This window comes from Bidens hawaiensis, unplaced genomic scaffold, assembly GCF_021521415.1.
Source record: "Bidens hawaiensis isolate Kalapana, Puna unplaced genomic scaffold, B.hawaiensis_p1.1 tig00015201_1, whole genome shotgun sequence".
In the NCBI taxonomy this organism is placed as follows: Eukaryota; Viridiplantae; Streptophyta; class Magnoliopsida; order Asterales; family Asteraceae; genus Bidens; species Bidens hawaiensis.
This window is the reverse complement of record NW_027492350.1, coordinates 31,803-49,316: the sequence shown is the minus strand read 5'-3', so window position 1 is coordinate 49,316 and position 17,514 is coordinate 31,803. Positions and strand designations below refer to the sequence as shown.

The following is a 17,514-nucleotide window of genomic DNA, read 5'->3' as shown; positions in this document are numbered from 1 at the left end:
TATTGTCACCAATTATTAACTCTTGTCCCCTCCTCCCAATAGTATATAGAACAGTTCTTTTGATATTATAAATACCATGTATCTTGATAGATTTAATGCATCAGTAAAAGTTCATATTCTTATATTTTCCTTATTCCATTGTTTCTTGTTAACTCCAAGTCTCATATATTACTCTTATAAGCTTGTTATAGTTAGGGCTAATATTATAACACGTTATCAGCACGAGCCGCTTATATCCTAACCAAGAAAGGTAATAGACACAAAGGTATCTACATAAGCATCATAAACACTTCTTTAATTATGTACATTAGATATATATCTATGCATATACATATACTAACTAATATACTGAGTAATAGCAATAATGTGTATAAACATTGTTATTAAAATTTGATAACTATTCTAACTTTTATTTATATATGCACACTAATATCTCATTTAGAAGTTAGAATTATTTACACTAACAATTCTATTCTTATTATTGTGCATACTAATTATATATTTTATAAAATAAACTGTATTTAATATCTTATTTATTATCTTACTTTAAAATAATAAATATTATATATTATATATATATACACACACACATACAAACGGTAATGTTACCGTTATAAAACGGTAATATAACCATTGTAAAAGGTTATAAATTTTCACTATAAATAACCAATCATTAACCCCATTTCATTTACAACAAACATTCTTCTTATTAAATTTATCTAAGATAAAGTTCTCAAAATGATTCACCCGGTTTTACTGTTGGTCACTATAATGCTTATACTACTTCTCATTCTAATTTTTAATCTCCCATCTGAAGATTTCGGCATTTTCTTTTTCTTTTATATGTTTATAGCTCTACCAATGTATTGTATCTCATTGTTGATTGATATATATGGATTCTAATATTTATCTTATTATTTGCTCTATTATGTTTAGCAACAAAATGTCAAATATAGCAAAACTCGAATTCCCTGCATTCAACATTTCTGGAGAAAATTATATGTCTTGGACAGCAAATGTCAAAAGACATTTAAAATCTATGGATGTGTTAGACACAATCCAAGAACACAATGATTGCTCTGACCAGGATAAAGCAAGAGCTGATGTTTTCAACCATAAACATATTGATGAATTATTACAGCATGAGTATTTTAATTATGATAACCCATATATGATATGGAAAGATTTGAAAAGTAGATTCGGTCATCTAAGGGAAGTTTTACTTCTTACTTCTAGAGATGAATGGAACAGTCTTAGGTTCCAAGATTTTAAGAGGGTAAATGATTACACCTCTGCTTTATACCGAATTTGTTCAAAGCTAGAATTTTGTGGGTATCCCGTAACAGAGGAAGAAAAGTTAGAGAAAACTTTCTCCACGTTTCATGCATCAAATATAAACTTGCAAACACATTATCGTTTGCAGAATTTTAGGAGATACTCTGATCTAAATGCATTACTCCTTGTAGTAGAGAAAAATAATGAATTATTGATGAAAAATCATCAATCTCGTCCCACGGGTTCATTAGCAATACCAGAAGCACATGTTGCTCACAAAAGTTCTCATAAAAATTCTGATCATAAATGGGAACAAAGTCGAGGACGAGGCCGTGGACGTGGACGTGATCATTTTGACAAAAGGCATTTTAATGATCGTAAGCATCCATTCAAATGGAACAATAACTCTTACGGTCGTGGTCGTGGCCGTGGTCGTGGTCGTAACCAGAGAGCCAATAATTATCATGTCCCACACAATACCAATTCCAACCACCAAAATAAATGGAATGAAGCTGGTAGGTCCGAAAACAATGGCACTTCATGTTTTAGATGTGGAAGTACAAACCACTGGGCAAAGGCTTGTCGCACAGCTCCACATCTGTGTGAACTGTACCAAGCCTCTCTAAAAGAAAAAGAGAAAGAAGTGAACCATGTTGATAACTTTAATAATATCAATGCTGAGCTGAGCGTTGAAGACTTTGGGGTAGAACTTTGAAACAAAGTTGCTTGACTACTATAATTAGATGTAGTTATTAAGTGTGTTCTCATTATCTTTAATTATGTAGTTCCTCTTTCATGTACTACTTGTGTTTCAATTAAATAAAGTTCTTATTAAAATATCATATGTCTTCGTTATACACTTATTTTTTTTCTTAATATTTTTCAAGATTTAAAATGAAAATCACCGGAGCACAAGATCAAACAAATGAAGAAGATATATGTATAGCGGATAGTGGAGCCATGCATACTATACTTAGATCTAAAAAATATTTTTATAAACTGAAACCAATAAAAGGGATCATCAATACAATATCAGGTCCTACAAACTTGATAGAAGGAGTGGGAAAAGCTAATTTAGCATTACCAAATGGTACAAAGCTCAAAATAGAAAATGCTTTATTTTCCCCAAAATCAACAAGAAATTTGTTGAGTTTCAGAAACATATATCATAATGGATATGATACTCAGTCAACGACTGTTAGTAATGAAAAATATTTGCATATCATAAGCAAAGATCAAATATTGGAAAAATTGCCAATGCTCCATTCTGGTTTGCATTATACATATATAAATGTGCCTCAAGCACATATGGTAGTCAAAGAAAATTGTTGCGATTCTGGTATCATAAACTTATGGCATGACAGATTAGGCCATCTAGGATCCACAATGATGAAAAGGATCATTGAAAATACACATGGGCATCCACTGAAAGGTCAAAAGATCCATAAAATAGATAAAATGCCTCAATGTACATCTTGTTCTCTTGAAAAATTAATTACAAGGCCTTCGCCATTAAAAGTCGATAAAGAAACACCAATGTTTCTTGAAAGAATTCAAGGTGACATATGTGGACCAATTCATCCACCATGTGGACCATTTAGATACTTCATGGTCTTAATAGACGCATCCAGCAGATCGTCTAATATCTCTTTATTATCGACTCGTAACGTTGCTTTTGCAAAATTTGTTGCTCAAATTATCAAATTACCTGCACATTTTCCGGATTATACCATTAAAAGAGTAAGGCTTGATAATGCGGGAGAATTTACATCACATGCTTTTGATGATTATTGCATGTCTGTGGGGATTGTTGTAGAACACCCTGTTGCTCATGTACACACACAAAATGGCTTAGCCGAGTCGTTGATCAAACGCCTACAGCTAATAGCTAGACCATTAATAATGAGGACAAAACTCCCTGTTTCTATTTGGGGTCATGCAATTATGCATGCTGGATCATTAATCCACGTGAGACCAAGTGCAAATCATAAATACTCTCCCACACAACTTGTTTCTGGAAATGAGCCAAATATCTCTCATCTTAGAATTTTTGGTTGTGCTGTGTATGTTCCTATTGCACCACCACAACGCACAAAAATGGGTCCCCAAAGAAGGTTGGGAATATATGTTGGATATGAAACATCTTCCATCATAAGATACCTTGAACCTTTAACATGTGATGTATTTACAGCACGTTTTGCTGATTGTCATTTTAACGAGACAATGTTCCCGACATTACGGGGAGAAATGAAAAAGCAAGAAAGAGATATATCATGGTGTGTGCCATCATTGTTACACCTAGACCCAAGATCAAAACAAAGTGAAATAGAGGTTCAAAAAATAATACATCTACAAGAAATTGCAAATCAGTTACCTGATGCATTTACTGATATAAACAGGGTCACTAAATCTCATATACCAGCTGCTAATGCTCCAGCTCGAGTTGAGATTCCAAGCAAGCAAAACCATAAAAATGCACCTCATGAATCTCAAAAACGTTTAAAACGTGGAAGGCCAATCGGTTCAAAGGATAAAAATCCTCGAAAAAGAAAGGGTTCTGAGAAGGATACTGACCCTAAGGAAGGAATGATTGACAAAACCTTCCCTTAGGAAAGAATAAATGATATAACATTTCCTCAGGAAGAAATAAATGATTCCAATAAAGAATTGTTAATAAACTATGGTAAATCACATATAATGTGGGATCGAGATGAAATGGAAAATATTGATGATATATTTTCTTATTCTGTGGCAAGCGATATCATGGAAGAAAATGATGACCCTGAACCAAAATCTGTAGATGATTGTAAAAATCGACAAGATTTGAACAAATGGAAAGATGCTATGCAAGCTGAATTAAACTCACTAAACAATCGAAAGGTTTTTGGACCTATTGTCATTACACCAAAGTCAATGAAACCTGTAGGATATAAATGGGTTTTTGTGAGAAAACGAAATGAGAAAAATGAAGTTACAAGATATAAAGCAAGACTTGTAGCTCAAGGTTTTTCTCAGAGGCCAGGAATTAACTATGAAGAAACGTATTCTCCTGTCATGGATGCTATTACGTTTAGATATTTAATCAGCTTAGCAGTCTCTAAAAAGTTAGAGATGTGTCTTATGGATGTTGTCACAGCTTACTTGTATGGATCACTAGATAGTGACATCTATATGAAAATTCCCGAAGGATTTAAACTCCCCGATGCAATAAGCTCAAAGCCTAAGGAAATGTATTCCATCAAATTACAAAGATCCTTGTATGGACTGAAACAATCTGGAAGGATGTGGTACAATCGTTTGAGTGATTATTTGATAAGCAAAGGATACACAAATAATCTTATTTGTCCATGTGTCTTCATCAAGAAGACAACATCTGGATATGTGATCATAGCTGTGTATGTTGATGATCTAAATTTAATTGGGACACAAAAAGAAATTAATGAAGCAATTGCTCTTTTAAAGAAAGAATTCGAAATGAAAGATCTTGGAAAAACCAAATATTGTCTTGGTTTACAAATTGAGCATATGCATAATGGGATACTTGTGCATCAGTCAACTTATACTGAGAAACTCTTAAAACGTTTCAATATGGACAAAGCAAATCCTTTAAGCACACCGATGGTTGTTAGATCACTCAATGTTGACAATGATCCATTTCGTCCTTGCGAAGATAATGAAGAGATTCTTGGTCCCGAAGTACCATACCTCAGTGCAATTGGAGCACTTATGTATCTTACTAACTGTACAAGACCTGACATTTCTTTTGCAGTTAATTTATTGGCAAGATTCAGTTCATCCCCTACTAAAAGACATTGGAATGGCATTAAACATATTTTTCGGTATTTAAAAGGAACTGTTGATTTAGGTTTATTTTATCCTAACGATTCAAAAGAAGGGTTAGTTGGTTATGCAGATGCAGGTTATTTATCTGATCCCCATAAAGCAAAATCTCAAACTGGATATGTATTTAAGAATGGAGGAACTGCGATTTCATGGCGTTCTCGGAAACAAACACTCATTGCAACCTCTTCAAATCATGCTGAAGTCATTGCATTGCATGAAACTTCAAGAGAATGTGTATGGTTAAAATCTATGTCACGACACATATTGATTTCTTGTGGACTAGAGAAAGATCGAATTCCAACTTCTATCTATGAAGATAATGCAGCTTGTGTCTCGCAAATGAAGGAAGGATATATCAAAAGTGACAGAACAAAGCATATACCACCAAGATACTTTGAGTATACTTGAGACCTTATTAAAGACAATCAGGTTGAAATGAGATATGTCCAGTCCAGCAACAACTCAGCTGATCTTTTCACAAAAGCACTTCCCACAGCAACATTCAGGAAACATGTTCATGATATTGGCATGCGCCATGTACGAACAATGTAACGACCTGCAATTTGAGGGGGGGCTATATACTGCACTCTTTTTCCCTTAGCTAAAGTTTTTTCCCATTGGGTTTTCCTTTAGCAAGGTTTTTAATGAGGCAGTACTTCAAGACCCCGAAGTTTTGAAAATGTGTCATCCAAGGGGGAGTGTTATGAACACCGACACTTTTGTGTGTATGACACATTTTCATTATTGTCACCAACACCGACACTTTTGTGTGTATGACACATTTTCATTATTGTCACCAATTATTAACTCTTGTCCCCTCCTCCCAATAGTATATAGAACAGTTCTTTTGATATTATAAATACCATGTATCTTGATAGATTTAATGCATCAGTAAAAGTTCATATTCTTATATTTTCCTTATTCCATTGTTTCTTGTTAACTCCAAGTCTCATATATTACTCTTATAAGCTTGTTATAGTTGGGGCTAATATTATAACACTAGGTTTATTATATGGTTTTTTTATCTTCAATAAATATATAGTTTTAATAACATTAGATTAAATTAGTTTTTACAATCCGCACGTTGTGCTGGGTTTTGTTAACTTGTAGAAACATAAATGGACGTGCTTTGTTAACTTGTAGAAACATATATGTTTAGTATTAAAAGATTATGGGTTTTGTTAACTTGTAAAAGCATATATGTTTAGTATTATAAATTTATAATGTTTTGTTAACTTGTAGAAGCATGTTTGGTATTAAGATTATCGTTAATATTTTTTAATATTAAAAGTTACCATTTAGATACAAAACTTTTGTTGGAAGACAAATAGTATACAAATAACTCTTCTAAATTCATGTACTACAAACTTAAATTGTGGTGCAACTATAAACATCATAAATAGCTTGTAGTACAACTATCAAAGTTAGTCACAACTTGTAAAGCACCTTGTACAATTTTCAATGGAAACTTTTGTTAAGAAAGGTTGTAAATTAAATATATGCATAATTGCATTAATTCATAGAACATGGCATACTATATGCTCAGAATAATTGACCCATTTTGTGTGATAAAGTGAACATTTTGTCTAAAAGGTGTAGAAAAGATTGGTTTATCAATAACTAATATCTAGAAATGACTGGCTGATACGTGAACGTAATTTAAACATAATGTAAGGGTTGAGTGTATAGACTAGGAATGGCCACAAAGGGGTGGCTAGTGGTACCGCATGGGAACACTGCTTCATGGCCTTTGGTATCGAGAGATTTAGCTTATATAAAACGCACATCCGGATAAATTGTTGAAGAGAGTAAGAGATGGGAATTGTTTACACTACGGTAAAGGGAGGTAAAACTTAATAATTGTTGATTTTCCATCATTTGTTTTAAATAAACAGATTTTTATGGTACTTGTTATACATACGCCGTCTGGAATCTTATAATCCCACACCTTCTGAAGACGTTCGTTTGAGGTTGCACCAACAGCCGTTTGAAGGGCACACCATCAAATAATACCGTAATTTAAACTTAAGTGTACTTTTGTTATATACTAAATGCATATATATTTTATTTCGAAAATGGTTAACGCGTGTCAAGGATACACGTGACTAGCTTAACAATACCAACAAAAGAGCCTTATTCAAGCCTGTTCCCTTTCGTTTTGGAAACATCCTATTGTATGCATCATAATATAATATATCCATCATGTTTGAATTCTTAAATAATTTATAGTATCAGACTATCGGTTATATCTAAGATAACATAACATTTTTTAACATAACATTTTTTAAACTCAACACTACGTTAAATTGCTCAATCTTGAAATATCATTTATTTCCTTTTTGTCTTGAAATTTTCAAGCTATACTCTAATACTCTTAACTTCCAATCAGACTCGTGTTTCTGATCTTATTATTAGGATTCCATCATGAACCAACGTAAATTTTTTTGACCCGAGTATGAAGTAATGGACTTTCTATGCCAGAACTTTAGATATAGCACTTCTTAAACGAGCTTTTCATAAATACAAACTCCATGTTGCAGGTTTTATTCATGCATAAGCCTTTAAATTTTAAGAAGGTTTTCGAAATATTTTCGCTTATGAGGCTTAACAAATGCTAATGTTGTTAGTAATTAGATCAATATTTTGGGCTAGCCGTAACATGTTAAATATGACTTTGTTTTTTTCAAATAATGGTTCAAGTCTCGTCATTGGGAATGTTGATAAGCGTTTGGGATCTTATGGTCTCAGGTTCAAAACTTGTGACTCAAGAGAGTTTTCCCATAGTGGTGGGTTTCCTCCTTGACTGTTTTCCTGGATGAGTCAGACATACAGCGCCAAAATCAGTATGGACGGTTGACATATTGTCCCAGGAAAGTTAATCCGGTTATTGGAAGTAGTTCCAAACGTTAAAAGAATGGTTCAACTCTTGTGATTGTCAAAAATGTGTAATATAGGAATATAGCGTGTGCTTGTGTAACTCGCTCGCGGAAATAAATATATGTAACTCACGAAGTTACATGTGCGTGAAGGAGATTAAATTAAAACAACTAAAATATTTAAAAGTTCATGAAAAATAGTTTTAAGAGTTAATGGTCATTTTCGTCCCTGTGGTTTGCTACTACGCCACTTCAGTCCAAAGTTTGAAATTTTGTCAATTTAGTCATCATAGTTTTAAATATTAACCAATTACGTCACATCCGTCTAACGGCATCCAGCTATGCCGTTAGTTTAAGGGTATTATGACAAAATTTCAACCTTTGGACTGAAGTGTCGAAAGTAGCAAACCACGGGGACGAAAATGGCCATTAACTCTAGTTTTAAACAATATTTTTTTAATCTTTAACTATATTATTATTTTTATATGTTATTAATCTTTATTAAAACCAAAATGAAAAAAAATATATAAATTGTTCATCTTATATACATCTTGTATGATTTTAAATCAGTAATAGTTGGACCACAGTTTAGATCTAATTATATTCACTGAATCACTGTGTAACACACTATCACTGCCCGAGTTTTGTAGCTAGTCCTAACGGATAAGCAAATAGAAAAAAGGTGAAGAATATTACATTACACCTATCAAATGGTCCAAGCCTTTCTTCACATGTTGCACACTGTCACCTTTATACGATTACAACATGCTTGCTATTTTCATCAATGTTTTTTAAACTCAAACGTAATATCGATTTGGAGGTGAATTTTTTAAGTCTAGGAAGTAGGAACCAATAAACGAACACCCAATTATTAAAGAGTAAACTCACATTTTATTATATCAAATAAAAATAACTAAAAACTTTAATACAATAATAATTAGTAGATTTAGAAAATTCATTACATAGTAAACTCACCAATAAACCAAACCTAGCTACATAGTTTGTTAGTTCAAAATTTTTGAAGAAGTGACTACTAGATCATTATACGAATGAATGAACGATAACAAATTGTTAGGATTTCTGAACGCTTTGAGCCGGTTTTGGGTTTTGGCTCAAATTGGTGACAATTAAAACATGGACGTAGCCCATATCACTAGCCCGTTGATGTAATATAGTAAGTCCCCTATTGGGACCGAACTACGTAAAATTCTTGTGTCGTGTTTGTCTTTTATATTTTTGTTTTTGCGCGTATAATCATGTGTGCTTGTTAATTTGTGTGTTGTTCCGCTGCTCCGCTTTGTTTCTAACACAAACAACTTTTAATGAACGGTCATACACAAGTATTTACAAAACGTGAGATATGTTTGTGTTAAGTTAAAAATTTACAAACTCTAATAATGTCTTGTATATTCATATGACATAGTTAAATATCTGAATTTTTAGGTTGTTTGGGCCTTTGGGGGGACATGTTTGATTGTTTTCACACAAAAGTAGTAAGATTTATTTTCAGGAAAGAAAATTATCAAAAGGTCACTTATTTTGGAACATAACATTTCACATGGAAGGGTCCATCATTAATCACTATTCACGAGTGGTGGTTTCACATCGGGTTCAAAGTTGGTAGGGTTTCAATTGAACTGAAATAACACGTATAATGCTTTAATCATGTTCGTTTGTTAATGAAATAATGTATTCTTGAACACTTACCTGTTAAATGTTGAGCTGGAAATTGGAGTATAATAATGTCATGTTATATGACTTAATATAGTTAGTCAATGAAAGTCAACTGTTGTTGAAGGTTAAAGAGGTTAATAATGTTTTGGGCTATTATTGACAAGTCTTCAATAGTTCAAGGATCATTTTGGTAATTCTTGAAGATTAATCAGTTAACAGTTGTTAACTAATTAGGGCATATATAATTGGGATTTTTCTCAATTAGGTTGAGTTCAGTTCATTTCTTTTCATCTGTAATTCATTTCTCTTTAAATTCTTGTTGTAAACGTCTTAATCAGTTCTTGATAATAGTCAATTGAGAGTTCTTGTATTGTATATGTTCATATTATTCCGCAAGATTTACCGAACGAGATTTTTGTTCATGCTCGTTCATAAAGGAAATGAATATGTTCACGAACGGTTCACGGACACAAATAAAATCGGGGGAGCCTAGAGATTGAGATCAATGTATTCGATGTGAATAATGAAAAAGGAAATGGGAATAATGCAAACACAATGCGAAAGTATAGTTTCCTATTTTGTGTTAGAGATAACAAATTAAAGAATATAAAATGTTTAGATAATAAATAAATGTACAAAAAACTTTCATGTATAACATATACAAACAAACATAAATGAATGTTCACGAACACATTAACGAATGTTCACAAACACAATTGAACGAACGGGGGCTTTGTTTATGTTCCTTTGTTTAAATAATCGCACGAAATTTCTTGTTCATGTTTGTTCATTTATTAAATTAACGAACATAAACGAACTTCCCGTCGAACGGTTCACAAACTGTTTGCTAAACGTTTGATTCGTTTACAACCCTAAAAACCAGTGTCATAAGAAAAAAAACATGTTGAATTTTGTTGTCGGATTGACAAAGAGTAATCAAAACCATTAAAGTATACAACGGTTTTACATAATTTTATTTAAATGGTGCCCATTTTTTTATTTTGGAACGATCAACAAAGAAAGAATTGTCTAGATACTCCGTACTTGGTGACCTAATGGCAAAAGGCCACCGATAATTGGCTCAACCCAACTGCACGAAACCCTAAGCGTCTCCAAGTTTAATAACAGCAGTAAAAGTTGTTCAAAATAAAATATTTGTTTGTTGTCAATAGTAAACTTCTAATGTTTGTTAAAATTAATCAAATAAGTTTTACGTGTCCTATGAAATATTAGCAAATTTTACGTGTCCTTTGGATGTAAAAAACACGAGCATCACGGGGTGTTTGGTTACATGTGAAATCAATTAAAGTAATGAATAATTTTTGGAACATGTTTCCCTACATGACAAAATTAATTGACTGGCCATAAACTTTAAGTAGAAGAAATAGAAGAAAAATAGTCAATTTTGTGGCCACAAAAGCTAAACTAGTTCTCTATGATATAAACATTTCATACAAGGGTATTAATTTGTTATTTTGTTCTTAAGTGTTAAAATTATCATTTGGTATTGTTATTACTCACTTGTCAATGTTTTGGCTTATAGTAGAGATGTGTTATAAAGACTTATCAGTTTAATATTAAATTTAATTTTACTTATTTATTTATTTTATGAAAATATAACTTCCATCTACACCCATTTGCCGGTCAAAAAAACTATATAATTCATTAGAATATTCAAAAAAGAAGGTGATGTGTTTTATGTTTAAAAGCATATGCCATGTAGACTGTAGAGTGTAGACATGAGTCCATGACATGCATTTATAATTTATCAGTTGGGCCAACAGCCCAATATTAGGCTTGGGAGCAGGCCTAGAATATGTTTTGTAGATTGACCCATAGCTCAGTCTACACTTAGTCCATAGTTAAAAGACTAGAATATATTTTTATGTTGTTGTAGGAAATGCTCTTGTTAAATAAACGACTCAAGTAAACTAAAAGGAAACAATATGATATCTTGGTGCAAGTTTGACTAAAAACAGAATACTATCGAGCGAAAGCTGGATGGACCGAGGTCCAGTCTGCCCAAACAAAGATCCGCCCATGGATTCTATACCTATGAGGCTATGACTATGGTGTTGGTTTCGTAGTATCGATCACTAGTTCTTTAAACAGTCTTTATCCAATACAAAGATAGGAATCTCACAAACTAAAACTAATGACCATATCATCCACTTCAAGCTAACTTTTGATCAACTTTTAACCTATAAGAATCAAATAGATATTATTCCCTCGACCACCACCACTGATCCGCAGCAACGCCGGCTATGGGGTAGGGCCAGGTGGTCGAGCGACCCGGCCCAACACCCCCAATAGGCTCGAATTTTTATTGTAAATTATATATATATATATATGGAATAAAATATGTATTCTTAAGGTTTAAACTCAATTACTTAATAGATTTAAGACACAACTTTTTTTTGCTTTCGGCCCAACATTTTTTTATGATTCTCAAACACGGCCCTGATTCATAGAGACTAGTGCCAACTTACCCTCTAATCAACTCCCTATATTTTTGTAGGTGTTGAATTGGTTTTAAGAAAATATACAGAAATTTTGAGAAGTAAACCGTAAAGTAGTCCAGAATTTAAGTACACTCATAGCATAAAGCCATAAAAAGGTAATATTATTATTATTACAAACATGAAAAAAAACCAAACATAAAATAACCTTAAAAGATGGCGCCTTTTGTCCAAATCACAACGTACAAATATATCTTTCATAATAATCATGTGTTCACGTCAGTCACCATTTGTCCTTGTCCATTTCCTACCTATGTTGTCACACACAACACCCTCTCTAAAACCCGGAACCCAGCCTCCATGGGTCGGTCTAGCAGCCGCGGTATGGGTCCAGATCGCGTCGGGCAACGCCTACTCGTTCCCTTTGTATTCCCATAACTTAAAATCCGTGTTAAGTCTTTCCCAACAACAACTTACTATTCTTGGTGTTGCTAATGACTTTGGTGAAAATGTTGGCATCTTACCGGGCATTGCGTCGAATAAATACCCGCCTTGGGTTGTTCTAGTGATCGGTGTTGGTGCTAGCTTCTTTGGGTATGGTGTTATTTGGCTTGCGGTTAGTGAGACTGTTTGTAGCATGCCTTATTGGATTGTAAGTGTTTAAACTTTAAACTATATGTTTTTGTTGCACGTTTAGAATTATGTATAGGGTTTTTTTTAAGGATGTTCGTTACAGGGTTGGTGGTTCAGTGTTAGAGACAAAATACTGGGAAAAAAAAAAGTTACACGTTTGTAATTTTATTTTCCAAAACGAGATATTTTGAAATGCTCAACATTTTAAATAATATCTTTAAAATACTAACTATTATAATATCAACTAGAGGTGCACAAATTGGGTTCAAGTATGACCGGATATGGGAGAATCTAGCATTGGCAATACATGGGTCGGGTTTAGGTCCAGGTATTGTCTCTAAAGACCATACCCTAACGAGTTTGGGTCGGATGTAAAACCGGGTATTCTAAAACTGGGTATTTGAGATCCGTATTTCTGGGTATTAAAAAAAACACTATTTTCGGGGTTTTTTTCTGGCTTTTTTGGGTATATTTGGGTGTTTTAATGGGCTGCACTTTTTGGGGGTATTTTCGGGTATTGGAAAAACCCGGTTCCGGTTTTCAGGTATTACCGGGTACAAAACAGGACCGGTCCCCGTTATATTAGAGTTACATTTTAATCATAAAATCTTAAATCAATTTCTCTTTTAAATTTAAAAGAATGGTATAAATTATAAAATACCCGAAAAATTTAATTTATGACATAAAGAATTAACGACGTTTAAAATAATAAAAAATATTTAAATGGGTCAAATTTGTCAACATGTGAACCCGCCAGCCACTAGGTTGACCACAAACACGACCTGTTTAGTTAAAAATATTCATGAATAAAAACATATAAAATTTTGTTCATGTTCCAAATTATTCATTTATTTTCAGCTATGGCTTGCACTAGTTGTTGCCACAAACAGCAGTGCATGGTTAGCGACCGCTTTACTCGTTACCAACATGAGAAACTTTCCGCTTAGCAGGGGCACAGTAGCCGGCATTCTCAAAGGTTATGTTGGCTTAAGTGCTGCAGTTATCACAGAGGTTTACACCATGGTCTTAAATACATCAGCTTCTGCATTACTCCTGTTTTTCGCACTCGGGATTCCTATGGTTTGTTTGGGCTTAATGTACTATATTAGACCATGTACTCCAGCTTCCGAACCCGACCCATCAGAAACAACATATTTTTTATTCACTCAAGGGGCTAGTATTGTGCTTGCAGTCTTTCTTTTAACCACCACAATAATAAACGACACGATGATATTAACGAACGCGTTGTCATACACGTGTATTGTGATAATGGTGCTTCTTTTGTTGGCTCCACTAGCCATTCCTATTAAAATGACTATTTTTCCTTCTGATAAACTTAACGGGCCTGCTGGCCCGTTAGCAGCCCCGTTAGCGGGCCCGTTAGGTAATTCGACTGCAACTGACCCGTTGTTGTCTCGGTCAACTCAAGAACCGAGTCTTAGCGATGGTGATGATATATCTGATGTGGATGTGCTTCTTGCTGTTGGTGAAGGGGCGGTTATTGTTAAAAAGAAAAGACGGCCCAGAAGAGGTGAAGATTTTACATTTCGTGAAGCGGTTGTAAAAGCTGATTTTTGGCTTTTATGGTTGGTTTATTTTCTTGGTGTCGGGTCGGGTGTTACTGTTTTTAATAATCTAGCCCAAATTGGTGTTTCACTCGGGTTTAACGATACCACAACGTTGTTGAGTTTATTTAGTTTTTGTAACTTTCTGGGACGGCTTGGAGGCGGGGTTGTTTCCGAATATTTCATTAGGTAAAATATTAATTTTAAATTTTTATTGTCATGAAATGTGGTATAAAGATTCTTAAAGTTTGTTGCTTGCAGGTTAAAAACGCTTCCTCGCACGTTTTTAACAATGGTGACGCAAATAATAATGGTCATGACATATCTGTTATACGCGTCAGCTATTAACGGGACGTTATATGTTGCAACCGCGTTGCTTGGGATATGTTATGGTGTTCAGTTTGGTGTTATGATTCCAACTTCATCTGAGCTTTTCGGGTTAAAAAACTTTGGTTTAATATTTAATTTCATGGGCTTGGGTAACCCGATTGGGGCTTTTTTATTCTCGGGGATGCTTGCGGGTTATGTGTATGATGCTGAGGAAGCTAAGCAAGGCGGGTCCACGTGTATGGGCCCGAATTGTTTCAGGCTCACTTTCTTTGTTCTTGCAGGTGTGTGTTGTTTAAGTGCGTTCTTGAGCTTAATATTAACCATCCGGATTCGACCCGTTTACCAAATGCTTTACGCTGGTGGATCGTTTCGTTTGCCACAAAGCTCGGGTCGTTAAAGGTTATGGTTTTGTATGATTTTGTCAAGAAAATTGTTTTTCGTTTGCGCGTGATCATTTTTAAAAGTTATAGGTTCACCAAACTTGAGTTTAATATGTAATGATGATGTATAATCAAACAACTATTTTCATTTTGTGGATTGTTTGAAGGTTTTTATTTTTTTTAATTATTTTTTGTTTTTTTTTTAATTTGATATGTAGTTATGCATATAAACTTAGAAAAATATAATAAATTTGTGTTGAGGACAAATATTTCAATTACGGTACCAGAGGTAAAAAGGGAAAAATATATATAAAAATTGAGTGGGCCAGTGGGGTGGTATCACTCGGCAAAATTAGGGCGTTGTTGGTCCCGAATGTTAAGACATTGAGTCTATGCGAATTGGGTCGTTTTCATCATGTTCGTTATGATATCGGAATTAAAACACACAAAAGAAAAAACAAAATTATCATACGGTCAGCTTCCGTTACGGTACCAAAATGAAGAAAAAAACAAAAAAAAAATTGTATGAACAAATAAGATGTCGCCAAGTGGCCTAATAGCGACTTAACGGCACCAAACTTGTATTTTATATATATTAGATAATAGATAATATTTCAACTACTAATTTATGGCTAGTTACTAAAGCTTTCATTGTTTTGATAGTGAATTGGCCCATGACTAGTAAGTATGCATGTCTCTGCCACTTCCCTTGATGCAATGCATTTAGAACCAAACATTTAGAAGCATGGGTTGACTTTGACTTATATGCACCACTTCATTAAACTTTAGACAAGGTGGGCCATCTCTTGTTCAACCCTTTACCATTACAAAAGACCAATATAAATTTTATAAAAACTTTTAAATCTTATAGTTAAAAGACTTAAACTAGGACCTTAAATATTATCAAGATACATTTTTTTGGTACATAAGACTTGGCTTTTATTATTAGTTAAGTGCGTAAAATTAGGGTTGTCGATTTTGACTAGACGTGAAATTCACAGGTTTAGGTTTAGTCAAAACGGGGTCTGGTGTGTTCCGCTACTCAACACAACTTGGAAAAATATAAAAAAAATAATAATAATCTTAGAATGAATTGTATAGTTGGACTAGAAAACAAATCAAAATACTATTTTTATTACATAGTGTAACCTTTATCAATATTACAAGAATACCCTCCAAAGGGTAAGTGATGCCACACTTACCTAAAGTAACTTCCAAAACTATTAATCAAAGCAAGAAAACCAAATGCTACAATTTCTTTAAAGCAAGGTTCATTTTGGTGGAAGAACTTTGAAAAATAGCTAAATCTACTTATAATATGTTCAAAGACAAGAAATTAATAGACTAGAGAATACATGAAGAAGATCATATTGCTATAAGCCTATAAGATCAAGTAGGCTTCAAATTTTGAAACATGGTATCCCACTTAATCTCTTTAACACGGCCGTCATACAAGTGACCATCGTCGTTGCCACCAGCACCAGCACCATCGTCTTTATCTTTCTTTTCTTGATCATGTTTAACATCATAAACCATTGGACTTGACAAGCTATTAACTTTAAGACTATTGGACTTATGATAATAATTACCATTAGTGAGCAAAAGAGTTGGTGTGGCTTGTTTAAGTGACACCAATCTCTTATTCCTCCTTAACATATAACCACCTTTCCATCCCGAACCATAACTACTTTTCCGAACCAAAACTATATCATTAGACGAGCCATCACGGTGCACCCATGTCCGGATGTACCTAGCCAAGGTCCTATTGGTTCGTTTGATCGCTACCATGAGGTTTGATATAGGGTGTGAACCACTTGACCCCTTTTGTTTCCTAGCAAGCTTGAGTATCTCTAACCTATGTTTGGCTATAGAGATCCCCATGCTTTGAAGAAACTCATGGTTGAAATACGCTATATCGTCTTCTTCTAGCTCGTTTCGACAAAACGACATCCCGTATTCGTATATAAGTGAAGGATCAAGGTTGGTTTTTGAGAGCCAAGAAAACCAGTCTATGGATTGGTGCATTTTTGTTCAATGAAATGAACGTGTGTGATGATATGAGTGGAAGATGAATGTTATATATATATGGGAATAAAAGGTTAAGGGGGTAAAGTGTAAGTGTGTATGAAGTTGAGGGATAGAATGAAGAAGTGTTGGTGACATGGGCCTAGCCAGCTTTTGGGGAATGGGTTCAGCCGAACTCGCAAAGAATTATTTTTGGTGTTATATATTCATGTATTTTAACGTTTTATCCGCAAAAATCTAAAACTTAAGTGGTAGACAATCGATTCTTCGTCCATCGAAATTTTTCGAACTCGTAGGAAAAAGTTTCTGAATATGCCACCGGTTGTTGAAGCAATTGATATCAATCACAACAATATAGGTCACGGGCTCATGGAGACATACCTACCACCACTACCATCCGGGTATTTTTTGGATGTTTTAGAGGTGTTTGATTATTATATCATAATTTCAATAC

At 33.9% G+C, this 17,514-nt stretch overlaps 2 protein-coding genes across 2 annotated transcripts; one reads left to right on the top strand and one right to left on the bottom strand.

Annotated features, from left to right (window-relative positions):
* Nucleotides 1–12,440: 12,440 nt before the first annotated feature.
* Nucleotides 12,441–15,178, top strand: LOC143548575 (protein NUCLEAR FUSION DEFECTIVE 4-like). Its single transcript, XM_077039691.1, has 3 exons — nucleotides 12,441–12,779; nucleotides 13,619–14,514; nucleotides 14,587–15,178. The coding sequence occupies exons 1-3, from the start codon at nucleotides 12,441–12,443 to the stop codon at nucleotides 15,050–15,052; spliced, it is 1,701 nt and encodes a 566-aa protein (XP_076895806.1). The 3' UTR covers nucleotides 15,053–15,178.
* Nucleotides 15,179–16,179: 1,001 nt separating this feature from the next.
* LOC143548566 (uncharacterized) lies at nucleotides 16,180–17,082 on the bottom strand. Its single transcript, XM_077039684.1, has one exon. The coding sequence runs from the start codon at nucleotides 17,058–17,060 to the stop codon at nucleotides 16,425–16,427; it is 636 nt and encodes a 211-aa protein (XP_076895799.1). The 5' UTR covers nucleotides 17,061–17,082; the 3' UTR covers nucleotides 16,180–16,424.
* Nucleotides 17,083–17,514: the final 432 nt, after the last annotated feature.

Bases quoted from the DNA above. Each gene is read 5' to 3' on its own strand.
- LOC143548566 (XM_077039684.1), bottom strand. From the start codon at position 17,060: ATGCACCAATCCATAGACTGGTTTTCTTGGCTCTCAAAAACCAACCTT.
- LOC143548575 (XM_077039691.1), top strand. From the start codon at position 12,441: ATGTTGTCACACACAACACCCTCTCTAAAACCCGGAACCCAGCCTCCA. The intron at 12,780-13,618 runs GTAAGTGTTTAA...ATTTATTTTCAG, and splicing joins GTAGCATGCCTTATTGGATT to CTATGGCTTGCACTAGTTGT. The intron at 14,515-14,586 runs GTAAAATATTAA...TGTTGCTTGCAG, and splicing joins GTTTCCGAATATTTCATTAG to GTTAAAAACGCTTCCTCGCA.